The sequence below is a fragment of the Theobroma cacao genome, chromosome 2 (genome assembly GCF_053813885.1).
Source record: "Theobroma cacao isolate CCN51 chromosome 2, ASM5381388v1, whole genome shotgun sequence".
Classification (NCBI taxonomy): Eukaryota; Viridiplantae; Streptophyta; class Magnoliopsida; order Malvales; family Malvaceae; genus Theobroma; species Theobroma cacao.
In genome coordinates this window covers 46,877,307-46,898,252 of record NC_142640.1, presented here as the reverse complement: position 1 = coordinate 46,898,252, position 20,946 = coordinate 46,877,307, and the positions used below count along the sequence as shown (strand labels likewise).

Genomic DNA, 20,946 nt, shown 5'->3' with positions numbered 1-20,946 from the left:
TTTTGAAAAGATTCGTGATAGTGTGTTTGTTGTCAAGATTTTTTTTTTGATTTAGGAGAAAAAGGATTCGAACCCTTCTCTTTAAAGAAATCATACACCAACCAATGTGTCAAATGCTTAAATTTTTGTTATCGAGGATTAATTGTTTGTAAGTGCAATATTTATATCTTAAAGAAAACATGGCAATGGTTAAAACTTGAGATTACAATGTGTAGATCTTATACTTTAATCTTTTATTAATATATTCTTGGACTAATAATTATAATTCAGCATAATTATTTAATTTTTCAAACTTCAAAATATTTATTACCATAGGTTCAAAATTCTAGTAGATAACTTGATAAACTCTAACAAACGAAGCTCAAATATATATAATAGAGTTTTAAGATACGCTTTGGTTGGATTTAGTTCAAGGTTGACTAAATCTTAAATTAATTATTGGAGTTTTATTTTTTTTTGAAAAGCAAGATTAGATTTCATAAATGAATTGGGAAATTGATTTCCCCTTTACAAGAACCGTGGCGAGTAACCATGGCATACATAAAAAATATTGGTTAGTATGCCCTTAATTTGTAAAGGTATACTTTCGTAATACTCTTGATAAAAAAGTAGCATCTCTTATACAACACCGATGTCTTACATGGACATTGGGATGGAGAAACAGAAACCAGACCTTCCTACCTAGAATCATAAACATAAAGGGTTGATACATAGGTAGACTCTTCAGCGAAAGATAACCACAGAAATCAGTTAGCAATAAATTTCCTTCATTCTTTCAAGATACCTCTTAGCAAAATCATAACAGAAATCCTCCAGTATCAAGTTCCCATCACGTGACCTTTTGATAACTGAAAACTAGCATTACCTTCAGGTGATGGAAACATGAGCGATTCCCATGGACATCTTGGAGACCTGACCTTTCATCATAAGAAACAACCAGAAGAATGGGAAAACAAAATGACAAAAACAATCCTAACCAACCGCAGGAACCCGACTAGATAACATCAACAAAACCATCCACTAGACCCTTGACAGAGGAATGAAATTCATCATCAGAGAAGAGCAGAATCTCACCTTGCCATAAGATCACTCCAAGCAAAGCAGCGAATCAAGACGTAAATCGAGACAAGAAACAACCCCTCAAAACAAGAAAGACTCATATGGGGTTGTAGAATTCAATCAGGTCGATTTCTCTACCCATTCCCTCCTTAGCTAGTTGATCAGCTTCCCTATTCCCTTCCCTCAGCATGTGCCTTATCTTTCAATCGATCACTCTTTTCTTTAGGACTTCAATGTGTAGCATTCATTTCCTCAACCTTCAAGGAGTTTTGGAAAGGTCATTAATCCACTTAATGGCATTCCTTGAATCACTCTTAATAACGAGATAGTGGTTATTTGCCTAAATGGAATTGGAGAACAAATTAAAAGCTTCCCTAATGCCTAAATATTCAGCAAGGTTGGAATCTCCTCTGCCTACAACTTTGGAAAATTTGATCAAGACATCCTCTTTTTCGTTCCTAAGTAAACCACCTATACTCGCTTTACTTGGGCATCTGTTCGCTGCTCCATCAACATTGAATTTAACTACACCCGCCCCAGGTTTTTCCCATATAGTTTGAGGTCTTGTATCCCTATCTCTTTGCTGATTAAAACCCGCTGCAAGATATCTGTAAATATCAAGGATTAAACTTGCAGAATGCTGCCATCTAGTGTTAACCCACATAGCCACTCTGAGTTTAATTATCTCCTAAATGATTTCTTTGTCCCAGACTTTGTTGTTAAAAACCACATCGTTCTTGCCAAGCCAAACAGTCCAAGTTATAGTGAACATCGTTGTTTTCCATATTCTGTCACAGTTTGACGTCATCTTGATTGCATTCCACATAACTACCAGCTCATTGTATCTTGCTGGGATAACCCAAGCTAAACCCCACTTTTTGCACCAATCGTACCACAGACTTGTCACACTTTTACATCCTACAAAAAGGTGATCCACGGTTTCAGTAGAATCTTTACACAGCGGGCAAAAAGCTTCAACACTATTAATGATTCCCCTCTTCATTAGTTCACCTTTGACTGCAGCCTTTCCATGCAAAAATTGCTAGACTAGCACTTTCGTTTTGTGAGGTGTTATACCCCCTAGACCCATTTCCATTCCCTTTGGGTTATCCTTCTTTGCGCATCATGCTCTTGACAGAAAGATTTGACCAAGAATTCGCCACTAGCAGTTTTCTTCCACACAAGTTCATCACTCATGTTTTCACATAAAAAGAACTCACTAATAGTATTAATAAACGAGTTGTGCTGCTCTTGTTCCCATCCAAAAATATTCCATCTGAGCTTCACTTTCCACTCCCAGATCCCGTTTACCCACTCTCCAAACTCTTTGACAGTTCCACTTTTGTTTTCAACCAAAGCGTATATTCTTGGGAATAGCTTTTTTAAGCTTCCATTTTCAAACCACTCGTCAATCCAAAATCGAATATTGCCTCTATCACCAAGAGCAAAACCAAAATAAAGATGTACCTGCATAAAAAAGGAGTTAGTAGGGGAAAGGGGTTTTGTGATGTTTTTCCATACTGACGAAACTCTCTTTCCGAATAACACTTGGGGTAGTAGACACTTTGGATTCTCCTCATTTTTTTCACTCACCACTCTTCTCCACAAGCTCTCTCTTTCTCTTCCGTACCTCCAAATCCATTTGCTTAACAAAGCCCTATTTTTTGTTTGTAAATCAACGATGCCAAGTCCCCCTTCATTTTTCGGTTTGCATACCTTATCCCACCCTATATAATGAATCCTCTTCTTGTTTTCGCTCCCACCCCATAAGAATCTTCGTTGAATTTTTTCAATTTCGTTGCTCACTCCAATAGGCATAGGGAAGGTGGACATATGATAAATGGGTAAATTGGAGAGCATCGACCTCATCAGCGTGATCCTACCACCCATAGACAGCAACTTTGATTGCCAACCAACGAGTTTATTTTGATATTTTTGGATGATCGGCCTCCATACTTGCTTAGATCTATGATTAGAGACAAGATGAAGCCCTAAATAAGAGCTAGGCAGTGATTCAATTTTACATCCAATAAAAAAGCCCATTCCTCAATGATATCAGGCTCCATATCAATCTCCATAAGGCTACTCTTGGCGAAGTTAATTTTCAGACCAGACATCGATTGGAAAATTCTAAGAACCCTTTTGATATTCCTTATTTGCTCAAGGTCAGGGTAGTCAAAAATCATGGTATCATCTGCAAATTGAAGATGAGATACCGAGAGTCCGTTCCTGCCCACAAGAATACCGTTGAAAAGACCTTTTCTTTCAACTTCTTTCATTAGACAGCTAAAACCTTCAGCCACCAGGTTGAATAAGAAATGAGACATTGGACACCCTTGACGAAGGCCTCGTTGCATATCGAAAAATTTTGAGGGTGATCCATTGACAAGAACAGACATTCGAACAAGTGAAATGCACTCATGAATCCATCTTCACCACTTTTTGTGGAAGCTCATCTTAGACAAAATGAAGTCCAGGAAACCCCAATCAATGCAGTCATATGCCTTTTCGAAATTAACTTTCAGAATCAGCCCATCAGTTCTTTCTTTTTGATCAGGTCTATAAGTTCATTGGCAACGAGAACAACATCTGTCAATTGTCTTCCTTCCACAAAGGCAAACCGATTATTTCCAACCACTTGGCCGATCACCTCCTTAAGTCTATTAGCAAGGATTTTTGTCACAATTTTGTAGAGACTCCCAACTAGGTTGATGGGTCGACAATCTTTCATTTCCACTGGGTTTCTAACCTTTGGAATCAATGTGATAAAGGAATTGTTGGAGTTTTATGCTACAATGAAATGTAACTTTGACTTATTTAATCAAGAATTCTAATTATATGAAATGATTTTTATTAAGGATTCTAGTTGCCTTGAATACCTTTAATTGAAATTTTTTTCTTAATTTTAAATTCTGATATCATTGAGTAATTTATAGATTAATATTACAAAATTTCAACTATTTATACCTCAAACTTTGTACTAATTTAAATACATTTCTAATTATATATATTATTTAAAGGTAGAATCTTTTCTATGTGCCTCTTCTCACCTTTTTATATTTTTGGAAAACAATGCACATGTTAATTAGTTCTGTTCAGAACAATTATCTTGGAATATAATGGACGTTTTAATTTAATCATTTATTCATTTGTAGTTAATTATTATGATTTTGTTACTATTTTCTTTTATATTTTAAGCATAGAATGTTAAAGCAAACAATAAGAAAGTAAATAACAAAAACAACAATCAGATAAAGGCTATGTTAATCAAGCTCTGGTCTAACTAAAAAATGTACTCAATTTTAACTAATCAAGCTTGATCCTAAGGATGGAGAAACTATAAACTTGTTTTTGTGTGTGTTGGCACAAATGGAAGGATTTGTTTGATGATAATATTAAGCATCAGACATGAGTTGTCTCAATCCAGACATCCTTTTTGATAAGGTCTATCCAAATATAATCTTTATTGTCAATGCTGCTTACATAAACTAATGTGTTAGGCCGAATTAATCGATCAAATTTCGTCAAAGTTTATTTAAATTAATTTAGATAATGTTGTCATAATCAATTTGAATTACTTGTTCTCCAATGCGTCTATGACACACGTTATGTGTGTATGGAATTTGAATAATTCATGATGAACTATACCACGAATTAATTGAACTTGCTCAATTATTACACTCTTATCCACCAAAAGAAAAAAAATTATTACACATTGTGTTAAACATGGATTATTCAACTTTTCGCCATTACATTGTGTTAAACATCATGTTAAACATGTAAGTGATAATTGAAAGTGTACTACAAAGTAAGTGACATTAAATAATGAAAGAAAACTCAGTATATTATTTTGATATTGTAAGAGAGAAAGCAAAAATAATAATAATGAGCATAACTATTTCAAACTTAAGGATATAAATTTTATATGTCCTATGTAGCTTATTCAGTCATGATTTTTTTATCATTTCCCATCTATTATATGATACTTGTTTTGCTATATTAACCACTTCTCTAACCTAAATCCACCTCTATCATGGGGGAAGCTCTAACAACTTAACTTAAATGCTATTTACTTCTTAATATGTTATTAAAAATTTTGATAAATTAAAAAAAATGCATAATATTTTTTAAAAATTCTTACACTATTTAAGAAAATTTAAATATATTTTTATTTTTTTATTACATTTAATTAAGTTCATATATTTTTGTTTTAGATAAAATAAACCCTATTACTAATATTTTACTAATTGTTATTTGAATAATTCATGATAAAGTACACCACAAATTAATTGAACTTGCTTAATTATTACACTCCTATCCAAAATACGAAACAAATTATTACACATTGTGTTAAACATGGATTATTCAACTTTTCTCCATTAAATTGTGTTAAACATGTAAGTGATAATTAAAAAGGTACTAAAATGTAGTTGACATTAAATAATTAAAGAAAACTCAGTGTATTATTTTGATATTGTAAGAGAGAAAGCAAAAATAATAATAATGAATATAACTATTTCAAACTTAAGGATATAAATTTTGTATGTCCCATTTAGCTTATTCAATTATGATTTTTTTATCATTTCCCATGGATTATATGATTCTTGTTATTCTATATTAACCACTTCTCTAACCTAAATCCATCTCTACCATGGGGAAGCACTAGCAACTTAAATTAAATGCTATTTACTTCTTACTATATTATTAAGAATTTTGATAAATTAATAAAAAGAATACATAATATTTTTTAAAAAAAGTAACCTATTTAAAAAAATTTAAATGTATTTTTATTTTTTATTATATTTAATTAAATTTATATATTTTTATTTTAAATAAAATAGATTCTATTACTAATATTTAACTAATTAATATTAATTAAAATATTACTTATTATGTCACGTGATTATGTCTTCATATTACATTAATATATTATTATCAATAATGATATATTATCATACTAAATTAACATCATGTGATATAAAAAGATAAAAAATATCAATTAAAAAATAATTTGATACAAATAAAATATAACAATTAAATTAAATATAATAAAAATAAAACTTAAAATATTTTTAAAATAATTTATAAACCTTTATTAAAAATATTGTTAAAAAAATTGGTGAAATATAATGATAAGAAAGTACATAGGAATAGTTGGTAATAAAATGTGGCATTTGTCGAATAGTCGGCACCGGCTCTACAAGAAAACAAGTGGAAATAACGTGATTGATTTGATGAATGAGGGTCGGGTCCAGTTGGTCAGGATTCACAAAACAAAATCCTTATTCCCAAAATTCCATATACGGAAACCCTATTATCTGCCGGTCCCACTTACGTGTTCCTCTCTCTCACTACATCACCGTTGATTTTTCCTCGAGATCCGCTTCTTTGGCAATGCTATCGAAAACTTGGACGGTCTAGATCTTAGCAGCACGAACTAGCTTTGTCTCGATGGGGCTTCCACGTCAAATTTGTCTATTGTCTCTGTAGTTGACTTTGTCCATTTCGATTTGATTTAACGAAAACAGATAGATAGGACCCTCCTTAGACTTAGAGCCCATTCCCATTTATTACAATTTTTAGCTTTGACCACCTTTTCTTGCACCCCCATTGCTTGGCTCTCACTTATTCCATGTAACTTGGATCAATACATAAAGGTTATGTGACTTTTATGTAAATGAATTATAATTCGAATTTTATCAGTATTTTTTTAAAAATATTATTTAGTGAGTTTTTAATTCCAATATGTACTTGAATATTGAGTTTTCACTCCCTTCCATAATTAAACTTACCCAAATGTGTAAAAATAGTAAGTTAATATTGTTGGAAATAAAAAGTTTGCACAAGTAGATGACATTCAGAATAACTTTCATTCATCCATATATCTTTATATTTTGTTCTACAGAAAAAAATTGAGCCTCCCAACCTCTGAAGGACAATATTGGTTACATCATTTATAGAGTTATTATAGGCTGCCAAACGTTGCCCTCTTTAAATGGTTGTGTTTTGGTTTTTGCCCCATGTTTTTCATCTTTTCGTGTTTTTTTTTTTGTTAAAAACACTTTAATTCTGATTTTTCGAGGTCATTCATCAAGCTTTTCTTACACAATCATGCTAGCAAATTTTTTTGTGTGTGCGAGAATTTGATTCAACAATAAATACATTTAATATTTTCATTCAAAGAGTACTGTGGATTAAATCTGATTTAAGAATTGTTCACAACATTTAGTCCACATTTTTCTTCTTTTCCACTATTAACCCATGGAAGAAAGAACTCGATTCAACATTTATTTTTCTTAATTTAATGGTTGGATTAGATATTAAATTATGGATGCTGCAATAGTCATGTAAAATCACAATAAATAAATCCCCATGGACGTTGGGATTGAAGAACTTGTGAACTTAAAAAACTCCCATTGGTCTTCATGCCTAGTATAGAAAAACGATCTATCTCAATAATTACACAATAAGCACACATCACTCATTCAACTTTGAAAATTAATCCAAGTTGAGTGTATCCTTTTATTTAATTTGTGATTTGTCAATGCGATTTTGTATTATGATTATATTATCCCTGTATGTTCCCACCACGCGCCCTCTGGTCGAAAACTTGAATTGAAAATACCAAAACGGCACGTGTAATCCCAGGAAAAAGAACATGGTGCTATATTCTGCATTGACCTTAACAACTCAAAAATAAATTTATAAACATAAATGATTATTTAGTGTATCTTACTATTACCCCAGCCCTCACCGTAGTTTCTATATTCTCAGCTCGGCGATTTTTTTAAACATTTCCTCGGTTAGGTTAAAATAAATCGCAGTAGTAGAACCAGTTTTATTATTACTATTTCTAGGCCAGCCATTTAGGGCACCTCCCAAAAAGAAAGTAATTACTACTATTCAATGACTTGGACTTCCCAGTTACCCTTATCAAGGGCACCCGACGGGAACATTTCATTTATGATTACTATTTTTATGATAACATTACAAATATGCGTTCACAATGGAAAAAGTAGTAAAAAAAATTATAATTATGGCTGAATAATTATAAACTGATTAAAACCTTAAACAAGTCTGAAAAAGGGGCAAAACCGTCTTTAAAAACATGTGTACGAGAAAATGGTGCAGTAGCTGATGCTGGCATTCTTTAGAAGGAAGCACAGTCAAAGGGGTGTCCTAGACCGTGTCCCCTTCCCTTGTGGTGGAAAAATGAAATCTGTGCCAAGATAAAAAGAAAACAAGGGGGAAAATTATATATATTTTTCATGGGGCCTTTTTGTGATCATGACGACGTTGGCAGTATTACAATTTAGAGAATATAAAAAAATATATATATTATTTTTGGTATTAAACTAGAGCAGATAGCTCTGTATACATTCAGAGAGACGGAAGCAAAGGTCAAAGTAAGGCAGTTGGGTAGGGGTAATGATTTAAGGGAAGGCAGATCAGAAACTCGTGATGGGATTTTCGTTTTTATTTTTCTCTGTTCTTTTTTATCTGAAAGTGTGCAGAGATTATAGAGTATAGAAGCAGAACAAAGCCAGCAGTAGGCAGGTATAATCAGTGCTCCTTAAGGAATTTGCAGCTTCGTCTATTCCTTTTCTCTTTCTCTTTCCTTCCCTTCGTTGTTTATACCTTATATTTCTTTCTTTCTTTCCTTCAAGGGCTCCTGCACCTTGTGCCTTGTTGCTGCTGCTTTGTACCTAGACAATCCCAACAAGATCGAAAGAAGCCGGAGTAAAAGCTAACATAAAAACCAGAAAGATAGGTTTTTTTTTTATAAAGTTTTTGTGAAGTGTTTCTCTCTCTTTTTTTCTTTTTTATTGCAAGTGATAGTAATAAGGGTATTCCTTGCGGAGAATCTTGGTGAAAGCCTGAAAGCATATACTTTTGGCTAAAAAGGGGTGGCTTCGAGATACCCATTTGAGTTTTTAATCAAAGGGTTGTAAAGAAAGAAAGAAAGATTGTGAAGAAGATTGAAACAAGTTGAGAAATGGGTAGTTGTGGGAGGAGTGGTGCAGTGAGACAGTACATAAGATCAAAGGTGCCTCGTTTAAGGTGGACTCCTGAACTTCATCACTGTTTTGTTCATGCCATCGAAAGGCTTGGAGGTCAAGACAGTAAGTTCCTTTTTGTTTCTTCTCCTCCTGTCTCTCTTCTTGTCTTCCTCATCAGCTTGTTGCTCGGTTTTGAGCTATTTTAATGATAATGGTTTTTTCTTTTTCTTTTCCTGTTGGCCTCGTTGTCTGCCAGAAGCCACGCCAAAACTTGTTCTCCAACTGATGGATGTGAAAGGACTCACCATTTCACATGTGAAAAGCCACCTTCAGGTTGGTCTTTCCTTTTCACTTATTCTACCGTTTGATTTATTTAGTATCCTCACTTGTCTTGATTCCTAGCCATCAAATCTCTATTTCTTTGAAATTGTTTTCAAATGTTATCCGTCTGTGTCCTTTGATCGTTTTGTTCACATGGGTTTTATTCTTTCTAAACCAGATGTACCGGAGCATGAGAAGTGATCTCGGCAGACAAGGTACCGTAGCTCTATGCTCCTTTCCATATAACCTTTTTCAAGTTTCGATTTTAATTCTGCAGCTGCTTATTATTCATCAGTGTGTGTGTTTTTGCATTAAAGACAGAATTTCTATGATACTTTCCTCTAATGGTTGTCTTTTGGAAATAAAAATCAAAGATCATATTCCCATCCTTACATATTTTTTGGTAAAGAGTAGATGCATCACTTCATTTATTATCTCCTTTTTCTCTTATTGACTTTGATACCAAAATAGATGAGAACAACTATTAACTTGTTTACTTGCAAATCTTCTACTATTGGTATGTCTGATAAAACCCATAACTCCGACTTCACTGTAGCTGTTTCTCAATGTTTTCTGCATCAATCAAAACCATGAAAAATGACAACATCCTTTTTACCTTTTCTCCCAACATGAATAACGCATGCATATTATCAGAAACCGAGTGATGCACAAACTTTCTTTGACTCCATTTATTACTATTATTATTATTGTTAACCGTATTTATATGTTTTGCTTTGAACTTACTTTTGGTCTCCTCTATCCAACATGTTTTTGTTTGCTTTTTGTGTTGGTGTTGGGTCTCTGTATGACAGATAGGAGTTCAACCCATCAAAGAAGACAATCTTTTGAGAACCATGATGGATGCGTTGATGAAGTGAGTGATCTGGTTTTTCACTCAACTTCAAAACCACTTGAAGAATCAGATTCTCATTTGATCTACAGTCCTCCTCCTTCAAAAAGGTCAGCTTAGCTTTACCCTCATGGGTACAGACTTTTCAAATATCAATAAAAGTTGATAGTGTAGTGCAAGAAACAAACAAAAAAAGTGTATTGCATGATCTTTTTCAGCTACTACTTTTTCTTTTTCCTCTAAAATTCTTTTTGTTTTATATTAAAAAATTTATCTTCTCAGAGCTAGAATCGAGACCAGGAGTTCAATCTCTGATCAGAATCTGCAATGCAGCCAAGGAATATGTGAGACAGTCTCAAATCCGTACTCTTTTGATGATTATCTGCAGACCATGGCTGTGCATAAGGGAATAAAGGAGGGTAATGGTGCTTTCATGTGGGAGCACACCCAGTCTCACTCCCAGGGTCAATCCACAACCTTCTCTCTGCCATATGATATTTACAACCTCAACTCTTTCAAATATTCGATGGGGGAACCTGATTTCCTTAAGGTACAGTAGAAAAACCCACACTTCTCTCTGTCCCTGATGTATTTATTTTGCCAGCTTTTGTTTACGAGCTTGAGTGTAATGTTGGTTTTGGTTCCAACTTTTAACATTCCAACCAGTTCAGGGAAGGTGACTTGTTTGTAGCTAGTTTTCACACACAATGTGTCTCTTATGACCAGTGGTAACAGGGAATATCCGTGTCTTCTGATCCTACTCGCCTTACAGTTACAGGTCTAGTTACATAGTGTTTCCGCTTCAACACCTCTTCAAGAAAAGCACAACCCCGTATAAGCCTATAACCCTTTTTTTTTCTTTCACATTAATTGCTCAAACCGAATTAATAAAGGCAGAAAGAAATAGGCCAGAAAGAATTAGAATTTCCCTCCATTAGTTTCTTTCGTTATGGTGATCTCTCCGTTTGTCAGTCATGTATAAGAATAGCATATTCTACGGCTTAAGTTAAGGGAAAGAATGTTTTTTTTTTCTTTTTTTTTATGTAAATATTCAATGCCAAACTGTATTTTTATTATATATATATATATATATTTACATTTTTGCTTCTAAAAAGGTTATATTTACCCTTCATTAAATTGGAATTCCAGGTCGTCCATGACCTAGAAAACTGCTATGAAGCTTTTTGATTGCTAGAGTTCATACATTCTGTGGTCCACTGCAATGCTAATGAATGGGGGGACCCCTCCCTTTTTGGGGCAGTCAGAATGGAAATTCAAAATGAACCTTTATTGCCTTTGGACCAGACATTACTTGTTGAGAACCAACGGTCTTTACAGATTAACGTGGTGGGACTACCCCCCTTTTTATTGAATTCCATGGTTGATTCTGCACTAGTATTTGTCCCTAAAACCAAACTCAGCTTTTAATTAAGTTCCCAGAAGCTTTTCCCTTCTCTTTTTGTTTTTACTTTTACAGCTTTTTCCTGGAACATCTATTTTGCCTTCGTAATTATTTCTTTTCCCCACTGTTTATCTCCATTAAATTTTACCCACGAATTTTTTATCTTTCCCAGCTAGGAAACTAGTACACTGTGGCCTGCCAGGGTTCTATCCTCACAGACTTTCTCATGGAAAGGAAGTCTATCAAACATTTACATGTTGACATGAAAAATGCATGTAGTAGTAATTTAAACCTGAATTTTTGGCTTGTTTTAGGTTGCCAAGGTAGAAGCAGAAGATCATCACACACATGTTGAACAAATTGTTAGGAGACACGCAGGGGACGAAGAAGAAGCATACGGTGGTTGTGAATTATCATTGTCACTCTCATTGCATCATCATCCATCTTCCCAGAAAAGTAACACATCTTCCACGAGTGAAATCAGCAGCAGCGAGGCATTCTCATTGTACTCTAGGTCTAGTTATAAAGACTGCTCCGGCACTTCCTCCGCCCAACGTAGTGTAAACTTAGATCTTTCTATTGCTCTTTGTGGCAACTAATGTCTCCCATATTTCTTCTTTATGAGTTAGTTTTTTTTTACCTCCACCTCCATTTTAAGCTAATATATATATATATATATATATATATTTATATCTCCTGGTTCTTATTACTTTTTCTTCTCCTTGAACTCTCTGGTTAATCATGGCTCTAGCTCTCATCTAGGTTTTGGTTTAGAGTGTATGACCTGAAATAGCAAGAACTTACATACAGTTTTCATACTTAAAACATGAATCACCTGCAGGGTACTATAATCACATTTTTTTCATGGAAAACAAGTCTACCGAGCATGTACAGGCCACGCCAGTGTACTTGATTGAGATACTTGGTTTTATCCTTAAAGCAATATTATTGCTTGTAATTTGCTGGGTGACCGAGCAAAGTAAACGAGTAATCAACTGACGTAGCCTCGCAGCATGTAGGCAGAAATCACTTCACAAAATATTGTTGAAAATAAAATATAGTATGCACGAAATGAATGAATTAAATTACTTGCTTGTGATTATTAATCTAAACCAACAATTTCCAACTTGGCTTAATACTAATACCACCAAGAGTTAAAATATTTAAGTCTCAAATTCCTCGAAAGTACTCTATTTACTTCGTGAACATACTCTATAAAGGAAACTAATGAACCCTTCTTTAAATTAATTAACTTCAACTAACCTCCTGCCGAACTTGTGGATGCCAAGAAAAGTTAGGCACAAAAAAAATGCTATAAGAAACAAAAAAAATTAAAATTCAGATAGAGTGGACGCAATCTGATCTCGTACTATTTAGCATTAAAGTATCATTTAACCCAATTTGACACTTGGTTTCTTGTTATTCTCTAGATTAGTAATTGAGTTTTATTTCTACCAATGGCAGAGACCAAATTAGCTGTCGGTTTAATATTTAGTTGAGATATTTGCATTCCGAGTGTACAATTTTTTAGAGCTAGGGGGCTACAAGTCTAATTGCAATTAATTACTAAAAGAAACTTAACATATAATCTTTTACAAATCAAATATTTTAAGGGGGTTAACAACCTTAGTGTATAGACAGATAACAAGCTAGGTTTCATATTAAAATATTTTGGACCGCATAAATGCACCTATTAAACCAACTTGTCTTTTTTTTTTGACGTTCGACATCCACTAAAACCCAGCTTTACATTGAAAATTATTTGTCTTCCTTTTCTCCTTTAATGAGAGTACACATACGGTAAACAATATACTGTATACCACTTAACAAAGTCAACCTAAAACTACTCAGTGTACGACTTTGAACTTATCCTTTTGATCTTATCATTGAGGGTAAAGTCTGATTGCTATATCTCGTTTGTTTATTGGCTACCATGTGAAAAAGATTTGATGAAATGTAATATATTATTGTTAGATCTTCCATCTACAGCATAACAATCTAAGGATTAACTGTATGTTTTGGTTGGGGAATGGGTTAAGTAAACATTTGTTCCTTTGTTTGGGTGTCGCATACTTGTAGGAATAGTCATCCCTCTTAAATGGCCACTTCTCTAAAATGGTTATTCCTCAAAATCATTTAAAACTTATAAATAGTTAATACTGTCCTCCTTCATGGTATTATCTATTTCAGAATTAAGAATAGCTTTAAAAAATTATAAAGACCAAAATACCCCTTACAAGTTTGAAAAATTATAACTCTACTTATTTAAAAACATTTTTTCCTCTCCCTCCTCTCCCTTCATTCCAACTTCTAATAAAATATTAATATATATTAAAATAAAAAATATATTTTAAATAAATTATAAATTATTAATCAACAAAATTAAATAAAAATAAATAATCACAATATTAGTTAAATTATAAATAAAATATTAATATTATAAAATATTAATGATTAAATTATAAATATTTAAAAATAAAATAAAAATAAATAATCATGATAATATTAAATTATTAATTATTAATATTTTAAATACATTATAAATTATTAATATTTAAAAATAAAAAATAAAAATAAATAATCATATATTATAATAATAAATATATTTTTCTTTTTATTCTCTATCCCTTTTTTATTCCAAAAATATTTTTATAAATCAAATACTGCAATAAGTTATAATAACTATTTTGATCATATTCCATTCGTTATACTTAAATTACGTAATAATTAATTTATTTTATTCTCATCTTATTTTATTCTCACAGAATATTTATTTTATTTTTTTTCTATTTTGTGAATTAAATGCACTGTAATTCCAAGAATCTACCTAAGCCTTTGGCATTTGAAGTCAAGATAACAAAATGTAAAGCTGTGAAATTGACTTCATCTTATCATTAAGGTAAGCACTCATTGGCTTAGATGGTTAATTAATCCGATCAGTTCATCGATGGTCGCCAAGTATGTTTGTCTCTAAATTGATGATTTTGTTTTTATACATACGAGGAAGTTTAAGGGAGGAGAAGTGAGTTCACAACTTCAGACCTTAAAACTTTTGTTTGTTCCCTTATAGAAGGTTCGAGTGTTCTGTGTTCAGATTTTCAAGTCTGATTCATGTTTGAGTTTGACAAAATTGATAATTAATTTTTTTTTTATATTCGAAAAAATATTTAATTCTAAATTTGATTTATCGCAACGTGTGGGCTGACAACTTGATCATCTAAAACATATTTCGATCCAACTAGTTTTTATTGCTTTTTGTTAGAACATTTTCAACGAGTCCACCTAGACTGGGCTCGGGCCCTTTTTTGGGACTTTTCTGGGTCACAGGTCAGGATCAGGCTTCGGGGGCTGACTCGCTTCGCCTCTTCTTTCTCGTTTATTTTTTATTTACTTTTCACCTTCCTTTCAGTTATTGCACGGAAGATAACCTTTGGCCTTGGAAACTTGTTAAGCATAACTGCTGGTGTAGTGCTAATGATGTTATCACAGGGAAGATCATCTTTACCCATAAGTGTACAAGTTTTTGAATTTTGGATTGGCAAATAGGTTGTTTACCCTTAGAACCAAAATGACAAAAAAAAAAAAAAAAAAACCCGAATAAAAAGCATCGGACTATGATAAGAAGATGTACCAAAAAACCTTTCATCCCTACTTGGACCTAAAGATACAAGGTTTCATCCCTGTGTGATGGGAGTGATATATGAGAGTGAATTTCGTTACATCCCACGGCATACCAATTTGAAAAGCTACCTTGGGCTAGCATATATCATATAACCATATATGGACAATGCTACAAGTTCAAGTTCCCCAACTCTCTCCATGTTCAAAAGTAAATCCTAATGTCCACTTCACAGAGTGAGAAAACCCTTCAATGACCAAAGCATGTTTCTTGATCACTCTCTCCGGTCGTTGCAAGCCAACAACTCTACATGCATGTGTAAAAAACCATATATACCATGTTTGCAGCCAGGCAGTTCTTCCTTTTCTTGTTCACGCGATTCATCAGAGCTCAATTCAACCATGGATGATTTGTTATGCTAAGAAAAATAAGAGTTGGACAGCAGCGTGTTATTCTGATGGGGCGAAATCATGAAGGACAAACTGGGGCAGAATCATTCCAGCCCACAGATGACCTCCTTATCATTGCAAAGACCTTGATTCTTATCAAACAAAATATTATTAAAATACACACCTGCTTTAACTTTCATTCCTCCCACTTTTATCGCAAACCAGTGGCTTGATGCAGAGTCGTGGCTTAGTACTAACAAGGTTTTGGGGTAGAACAGACACACCAACCACTAGCGATCCATTAGGTACTCCAGAAAGAGGAAGCAACTCAATAAGAATAGATAGCTGAAAGATTTGCCATTGCAGTCAGACAGGCTATAGGATAGAAAATTTTAGACCATTTACAAGCTTGGATAGGATCTTATACCTCTGGAGATTTCAAATCCACAACTGAATCTGAAACAATGCCTTTAACAGCAGCAGCCACAACGCTAAAGCATTTGCCGCGATCCAATAAAACAGACAGATCAGAATTCTTTGAAACATCTTTTGGAATCTTCACTTGGCTCTCTTCAGTTCCTCTTCTGTTGAACCCAACTGCAAACTAAAGATAAAACAAAACTTACACCCATGGAAACAAGACTCAATGGTGTTTAAGACTTGTATAACTTCATATCACAAACATATACATCATCTCAGAGCAGTCAGATTTTGAGACATAGGAAAAAAGACCTAAGTGGCTGGAGTTTGAGGTGCTACATGTGTGTATTCTTTTAGTGTGCCAATATGTGAAAGTACAAGTCAGTCCTGTTGAAATGCATTTAAAGCATTGCTAACATTTGTTTCAACCAATACCTAGATAACCTATCCCCATTTTCTATAAGCATCCCAGTCGAATATACTGCATCCATAATGGCAATATGAGCTTCAATAATTATGAGTAAGCTCGAACCTTTATAGGCCGTGCAAGTTTGTTCCTTTTATCATTCACAAAGTGAAGAACAAGCTTTGATACAACTGCTTGCAGTCCCTTCTCATTCAAAGAACAGGTAGCTTGAATGGGGAAGATGCGATGACACCAACTGCACCAATGAAATGCCATTTCACCCAAAATTCTGTAAATATGATAACTTACTGAAGAAAAAAACAAAGTATATAAATGGTAATGCTAGTGTAGAAAATAAATCATTAATTGTCAGTCATAAAATTATTACACATACAAATTTATACAGCCATCCTAATAAGTTATAACCACCAAATTAACAGAAGCAACCAAAAACTTGATATGCAAATAATTTAACTACTGTATTGGGGACATTATGGAAGCTTCTTTTACATTGTTAAATTAACTGACAAAAGAAGGAGCTTATCAATTAGGCATCTGATACACAACCAGTAAATCAAGAAACACTCTTCCTTTCCAAGATTCAAATGTAATAATTTTGAGGAGTCTATGCTGCACATGATGCCATAAAGTTTAACCAAATTTTCTAGAAATAGTCATTAGTTTAGTGTTAGGTGAGGTGATGCAAAATGGCTGGGCCAATAAACTATCAGCTTCTCAGGCACTCAATTGAGATGAGCAGAATCAGAGATGATCCTGCATTACAAGTCGCAATTGACAAGCTTCATTGCAGGACAGCGCAAAAATGTACTGCAGCTTGCATTCAATGGAGGAGTTTGTTGAAAACTTAAAGTCCCAAGAGTCTATCAGAATGATGCTACAGATCTCTAGCTATAAGAACAGAAAAAGCACACAATACAACTGGCAATGAGTCACGCCTTTTAAAGAATTTGTTGCATCTATAACAGACTCCATTTTCCAGGAAAAACTCTTAGAAAAGTTTAGAACAAAAATTTTCCACAATTTACAGGATGTCCAAAACATCCTTTCTGTCCTTCATTCTTTCTTCCTGAGACATAACTCTGTATCCTAAATGCTAACCTGATTTTACTACAACTCTTGTGGAAGAAGCTTGTGCTTAAGCTTCAAGTCACTATGATAAGTAACATAAGATGCTGACACATCGTTCCCAAGAATTGGCATGCTAGTCTCATCCAGGCCATCTTGCAATCTCTTTGAATTTATAAAATAATCCCAAATTTGATAATATTGCATCTTTTTATTATCTTGCAAATAAATTACTTCATAACTAAAAGCATATTGATGAAGTGAATATTTAATTGGGACTTTACTAAAAAGATGTCAAACAATAGTCATATAGAGAGAACAAACATTTTCTACTCAAAATATTAAAATCTCATGACTCAAGATAAACATATCATTCTGGCTAAACATGATGAACACCATGGTTCTGACCTCACTGCTTAAAGAATGTCACTGAGGACTTTCAGCGAACATTTCATGCAGTTCAAATCATTATACATGATGACAATGAGCTTTAGGTAATTGCCTCAACTTTGGCACTATAATAGCATTCATCCTTAATTGAGCCTGTGCACTCCAAACCACAAATCTGTCAATACTACTTTCAAACATTTTTGAAAATCCACAGTATGGTCTTCTAGTCATCAAGCCTTTTGAGGTATCCGCTTGAACTAAAGTTTAACCTCCTGCAGACATTGCCATCTATAACAAATAGCCATGGATCTTATTATCTCTGATACTAGTGACCAGAGTTAAAAGTATGAGAATTTGGAGATGCAGTTCAATTTTTTTACCAAGTGTGTGTGTGTGTGTGTGTATACATACAGCCACATATAGAAATTGAAGTAGTCAAAGGTATTAATCACCCAAGTTGTAAGTTTTCACAGTAGCCCGCACACAACTCAATTCATCAATAATGTTAACTTGTTTCTTACACAATTTCCACTCATCTTTTATGGGGTGCCAAGCGATGAAAGTGTAATTTTAAAGTACTATGGAAAGTATATTCTGTATAAAATTTAGGAGGACTTCTAAAATACCATTCTTCTAGAACACAGTTTGATCTAATTGAGATTTTATTTCAAACAACATTTTATGGGAAGATTGCTTTGTGTCATTTGTGAGATGATTCAGATAAAAGCACACTTTCTGGAGACAGAGACAACGATAGCAATTATTAAACCAGTTGAGAGGGTAAAACAGTTTTTCGACTCGAGAATATTTGCAGTAAACTTACAGTGGTGACTTTAAACTCCCAGACTCCAGATCCTGGAAAATATCTGAAACAATATCAATTGTGTCTAGAGGGTTCTCCCCAGGGAAGGTAAGTAGAAGCAAACCACTCCTTGTTAGTTTGACTAGTGAAAGAACAAAGTCTGGTGCTCCACTTTTATCAGTCTTTGCAGAGGAAAAATGGTCATCATTTTGAATTCCGCCTACCACAAAGAGGTATTTCAATTAGTATCGAACCCAGGGCCCAAGCAAAATCGAACTGAATCTCAAAGTCCCAGTCTTTTAGGCCTGAGAAACTACTACCAGCAGCTTCAGTGATCTCCGAACTGTCAACGCTATTGGCAATGTTCTGGTCAATTTCGTCTGTACATATTTTCCTTCTCTTAGCATCAGCATTTGCATCAGAGCAAGAGATCTCACTCTTGAAGGACCCAACATACTGCAAAATGTTTAAACATATTACAAGCATATTACTGACAACAACAGTACTACTCTCAATTATGTGACCTGGTCAACTCTGGAAATCTATTTTGGAAAAAAATCGTGAAACCTCAGGAGAAATGTCTTGCAGATACAATTTTTCATTTGGAATTGATCAAAAGTGACATACATTTTAAATGATTAAGAACCAATTCAGCATTTGACATCAATGTTTAGAAGCACCACACAAATGCAATTGATCAATGCCAAAGGGCAAGTGAAAAAGAAACCTTTTCATTTTCAATAAGAATATAGAAAAGGATACAACTTAATTTAAAGTTTCGAGAAGTCAGCTTGCGAGAAGAGAAAACTATAGTGTAGAAAAATAGTGCCAGAGTCAAACAAATACCCAAAACTAGCAGACACAGAATGAAAGGACTATATAGATTCTGGAGCTTACATAATCATAGTGAAGGTTAAAGCAAGTAGAGATTTAAATTCCAGCTCTAAAACACCTTCCTATTCATATAGAAATTCCCTTCGTTATTTATGCAACCATCAATTACCTATTATTGCTGAAAAAAGAATAAATTCATTGTTTTCTATTTCCTTGACTACCCAAGCTTTCGCTTTTTTTTTTTTTTCAAAATCCCAAGGTATGGTTCAATAAAATCAACAATTGGCTGTGTAACTAATATAACTAAGAAATTAACATCAAAATTAGGAGTGAAACGAAGAAAATTGAGATGAAAAGGCAATACCTTTGAAAAGATAGACATGGCTTCTTTCGTAGCGCTCTTCTCCCTCTCTGATAAGAATCAAGGGGGGAAAAAATAAAAAAGTTTGTCAAAAGCCCATTTCCATCTGAAAAGGCAGCAGTCAAAATAAAGGGAGAGAGGACAGAACTGATAGTGCAAGTGATGAGAAAGGCAGAGTGAGATCGTTGAAGTAAAGAAGATGGAGCCTTGTAATCGAAGCGAGGAATGCTTATAATGCTGGCATGTTGTTCCCATGGAGTCATAGTGGTTTTGCTTTCTTCTCCCTCCTCCTCTTTCGATTCCATTTTCACTGGTTTTCTTTCCTCTTCTTCCCCCATTTCCTGTTAAACCTCCGACTCCCAACACTCAAAACTTAGAGGTCAAAACCCCACTATAAACCCTACCTTTTTTTTTTTTTTTTTAATGTATAATGGGAAAATAAATAAAGACTTATTACTTCGTTATAAGTCAAGAAACCCCATATTGTTTGTAAATAAAATTGTATATGGTGGGGAATGTAAGATGTACAATCCCAAGGATAGATAATTTTTGTGATTAGTGATCATCTAATTTACATAAATACAAGCACATATATTTAATAAATACGTTAAAATCTTACCTAAACGAACTATATACATAGCATGAAATCATATGATTAAAATAATAAAACATATAAATTATCCAACAACCATGAAAAAATTTATAAAATATAATAATTAGATTATAATAGGCAAGTGAATTCATCTTCAATTTTTAGCAATAGTTTTCAAATCACAATTTTTCAACCAAAGCTTTTTATTAAATATTGATTTTAACAGTCAATAGTAATTGGCAAATGAGCCTAAGAAGACAAGTTTAACCCCAAAATTAACAACCTACCTACTTAATCAATTGTTAATGTCCAAATACAACGTAGACATTTTGGTCCAACTTCTGTATGATGTTTACATATGTAAATAAGCAGGCATGTGCTCGACAACCGGTGAGCTAACCTTTGGATTGCATGG

General features: G+C 33.6%; 2 protein-coding genes across 3 annotated transcripts; one reads left to right on the top strand and one right to left on the bottom strand.

Annotated features, from left to right (window-relative positions):
* Positions 1–8,430: 8,430 nt before the first annotated feature.
* LOC18609950 (myb family transcription factor MOF1-like) lies at positions 8,431–12,277 on the top strand. The gene is made up of 7 exons (XM_007045325.3): positions 8,431–8,616; positions 8,727–9,182; positions 9,316–9,392; positions 9,559–9,595; positions 10,193–10,340; positions 10,513–10,780; positions 11,947–12,277. The coding sequence occupies exons 2-7, from the start codon at positions 9,056–9,058 to the stop codon at positions 12,229–12,231; spliced, it is 942 nt and encodes a 313-aa protein (XP_007045387.3). The 5' UTR covers positions 8,431–8,616; positions 8,727–9,055; the 3' UTR covers positions 12,232–12,277.
* A 2,981-nt stretch (positions 12,278–15,258) lies between these two features.
* LOC18609949 (uncharacterized) lies at positions 15,259–20,350 on the bottom strand. Of its 2 annotated transcripts, none has more exons than XM_018114534.2 (8): positions 20,088–20,350; positions 19,943–19,989; positions 19,065–19,200; positions 18,766–18,964; positions 16,593–16,755; positions 16,068–16,244; positions 15,825–15,985; positions 15,259–15,669 (listed from the first exon to the last, which is right to left on the bottom strand). In XM_018114534.2, exons 1-7 carry the CDS (start codon positions 20,275–20,277, stop codon positions 15,830–15,832), a joined length of 1,068 nt encoding a protein of 355 aa, XP_017970023.2. In that variant the 5' UTR covers positions 20,278–20,350; the 3' UTR covers positions 15,259–15,669; positions 15,825–15,829. The 2 variants fall into 2 exon arrangements, with proteins under 2 accessions (XP_017970023.2, XP_007045386.3); XM_007045324.3 differs by having other exon boundaries at positions 16,593–16,722; positions 20,088–20,346.
* Between the last annotated feature and the right edge of the window lie 596 nt (positions 20,351–20,946).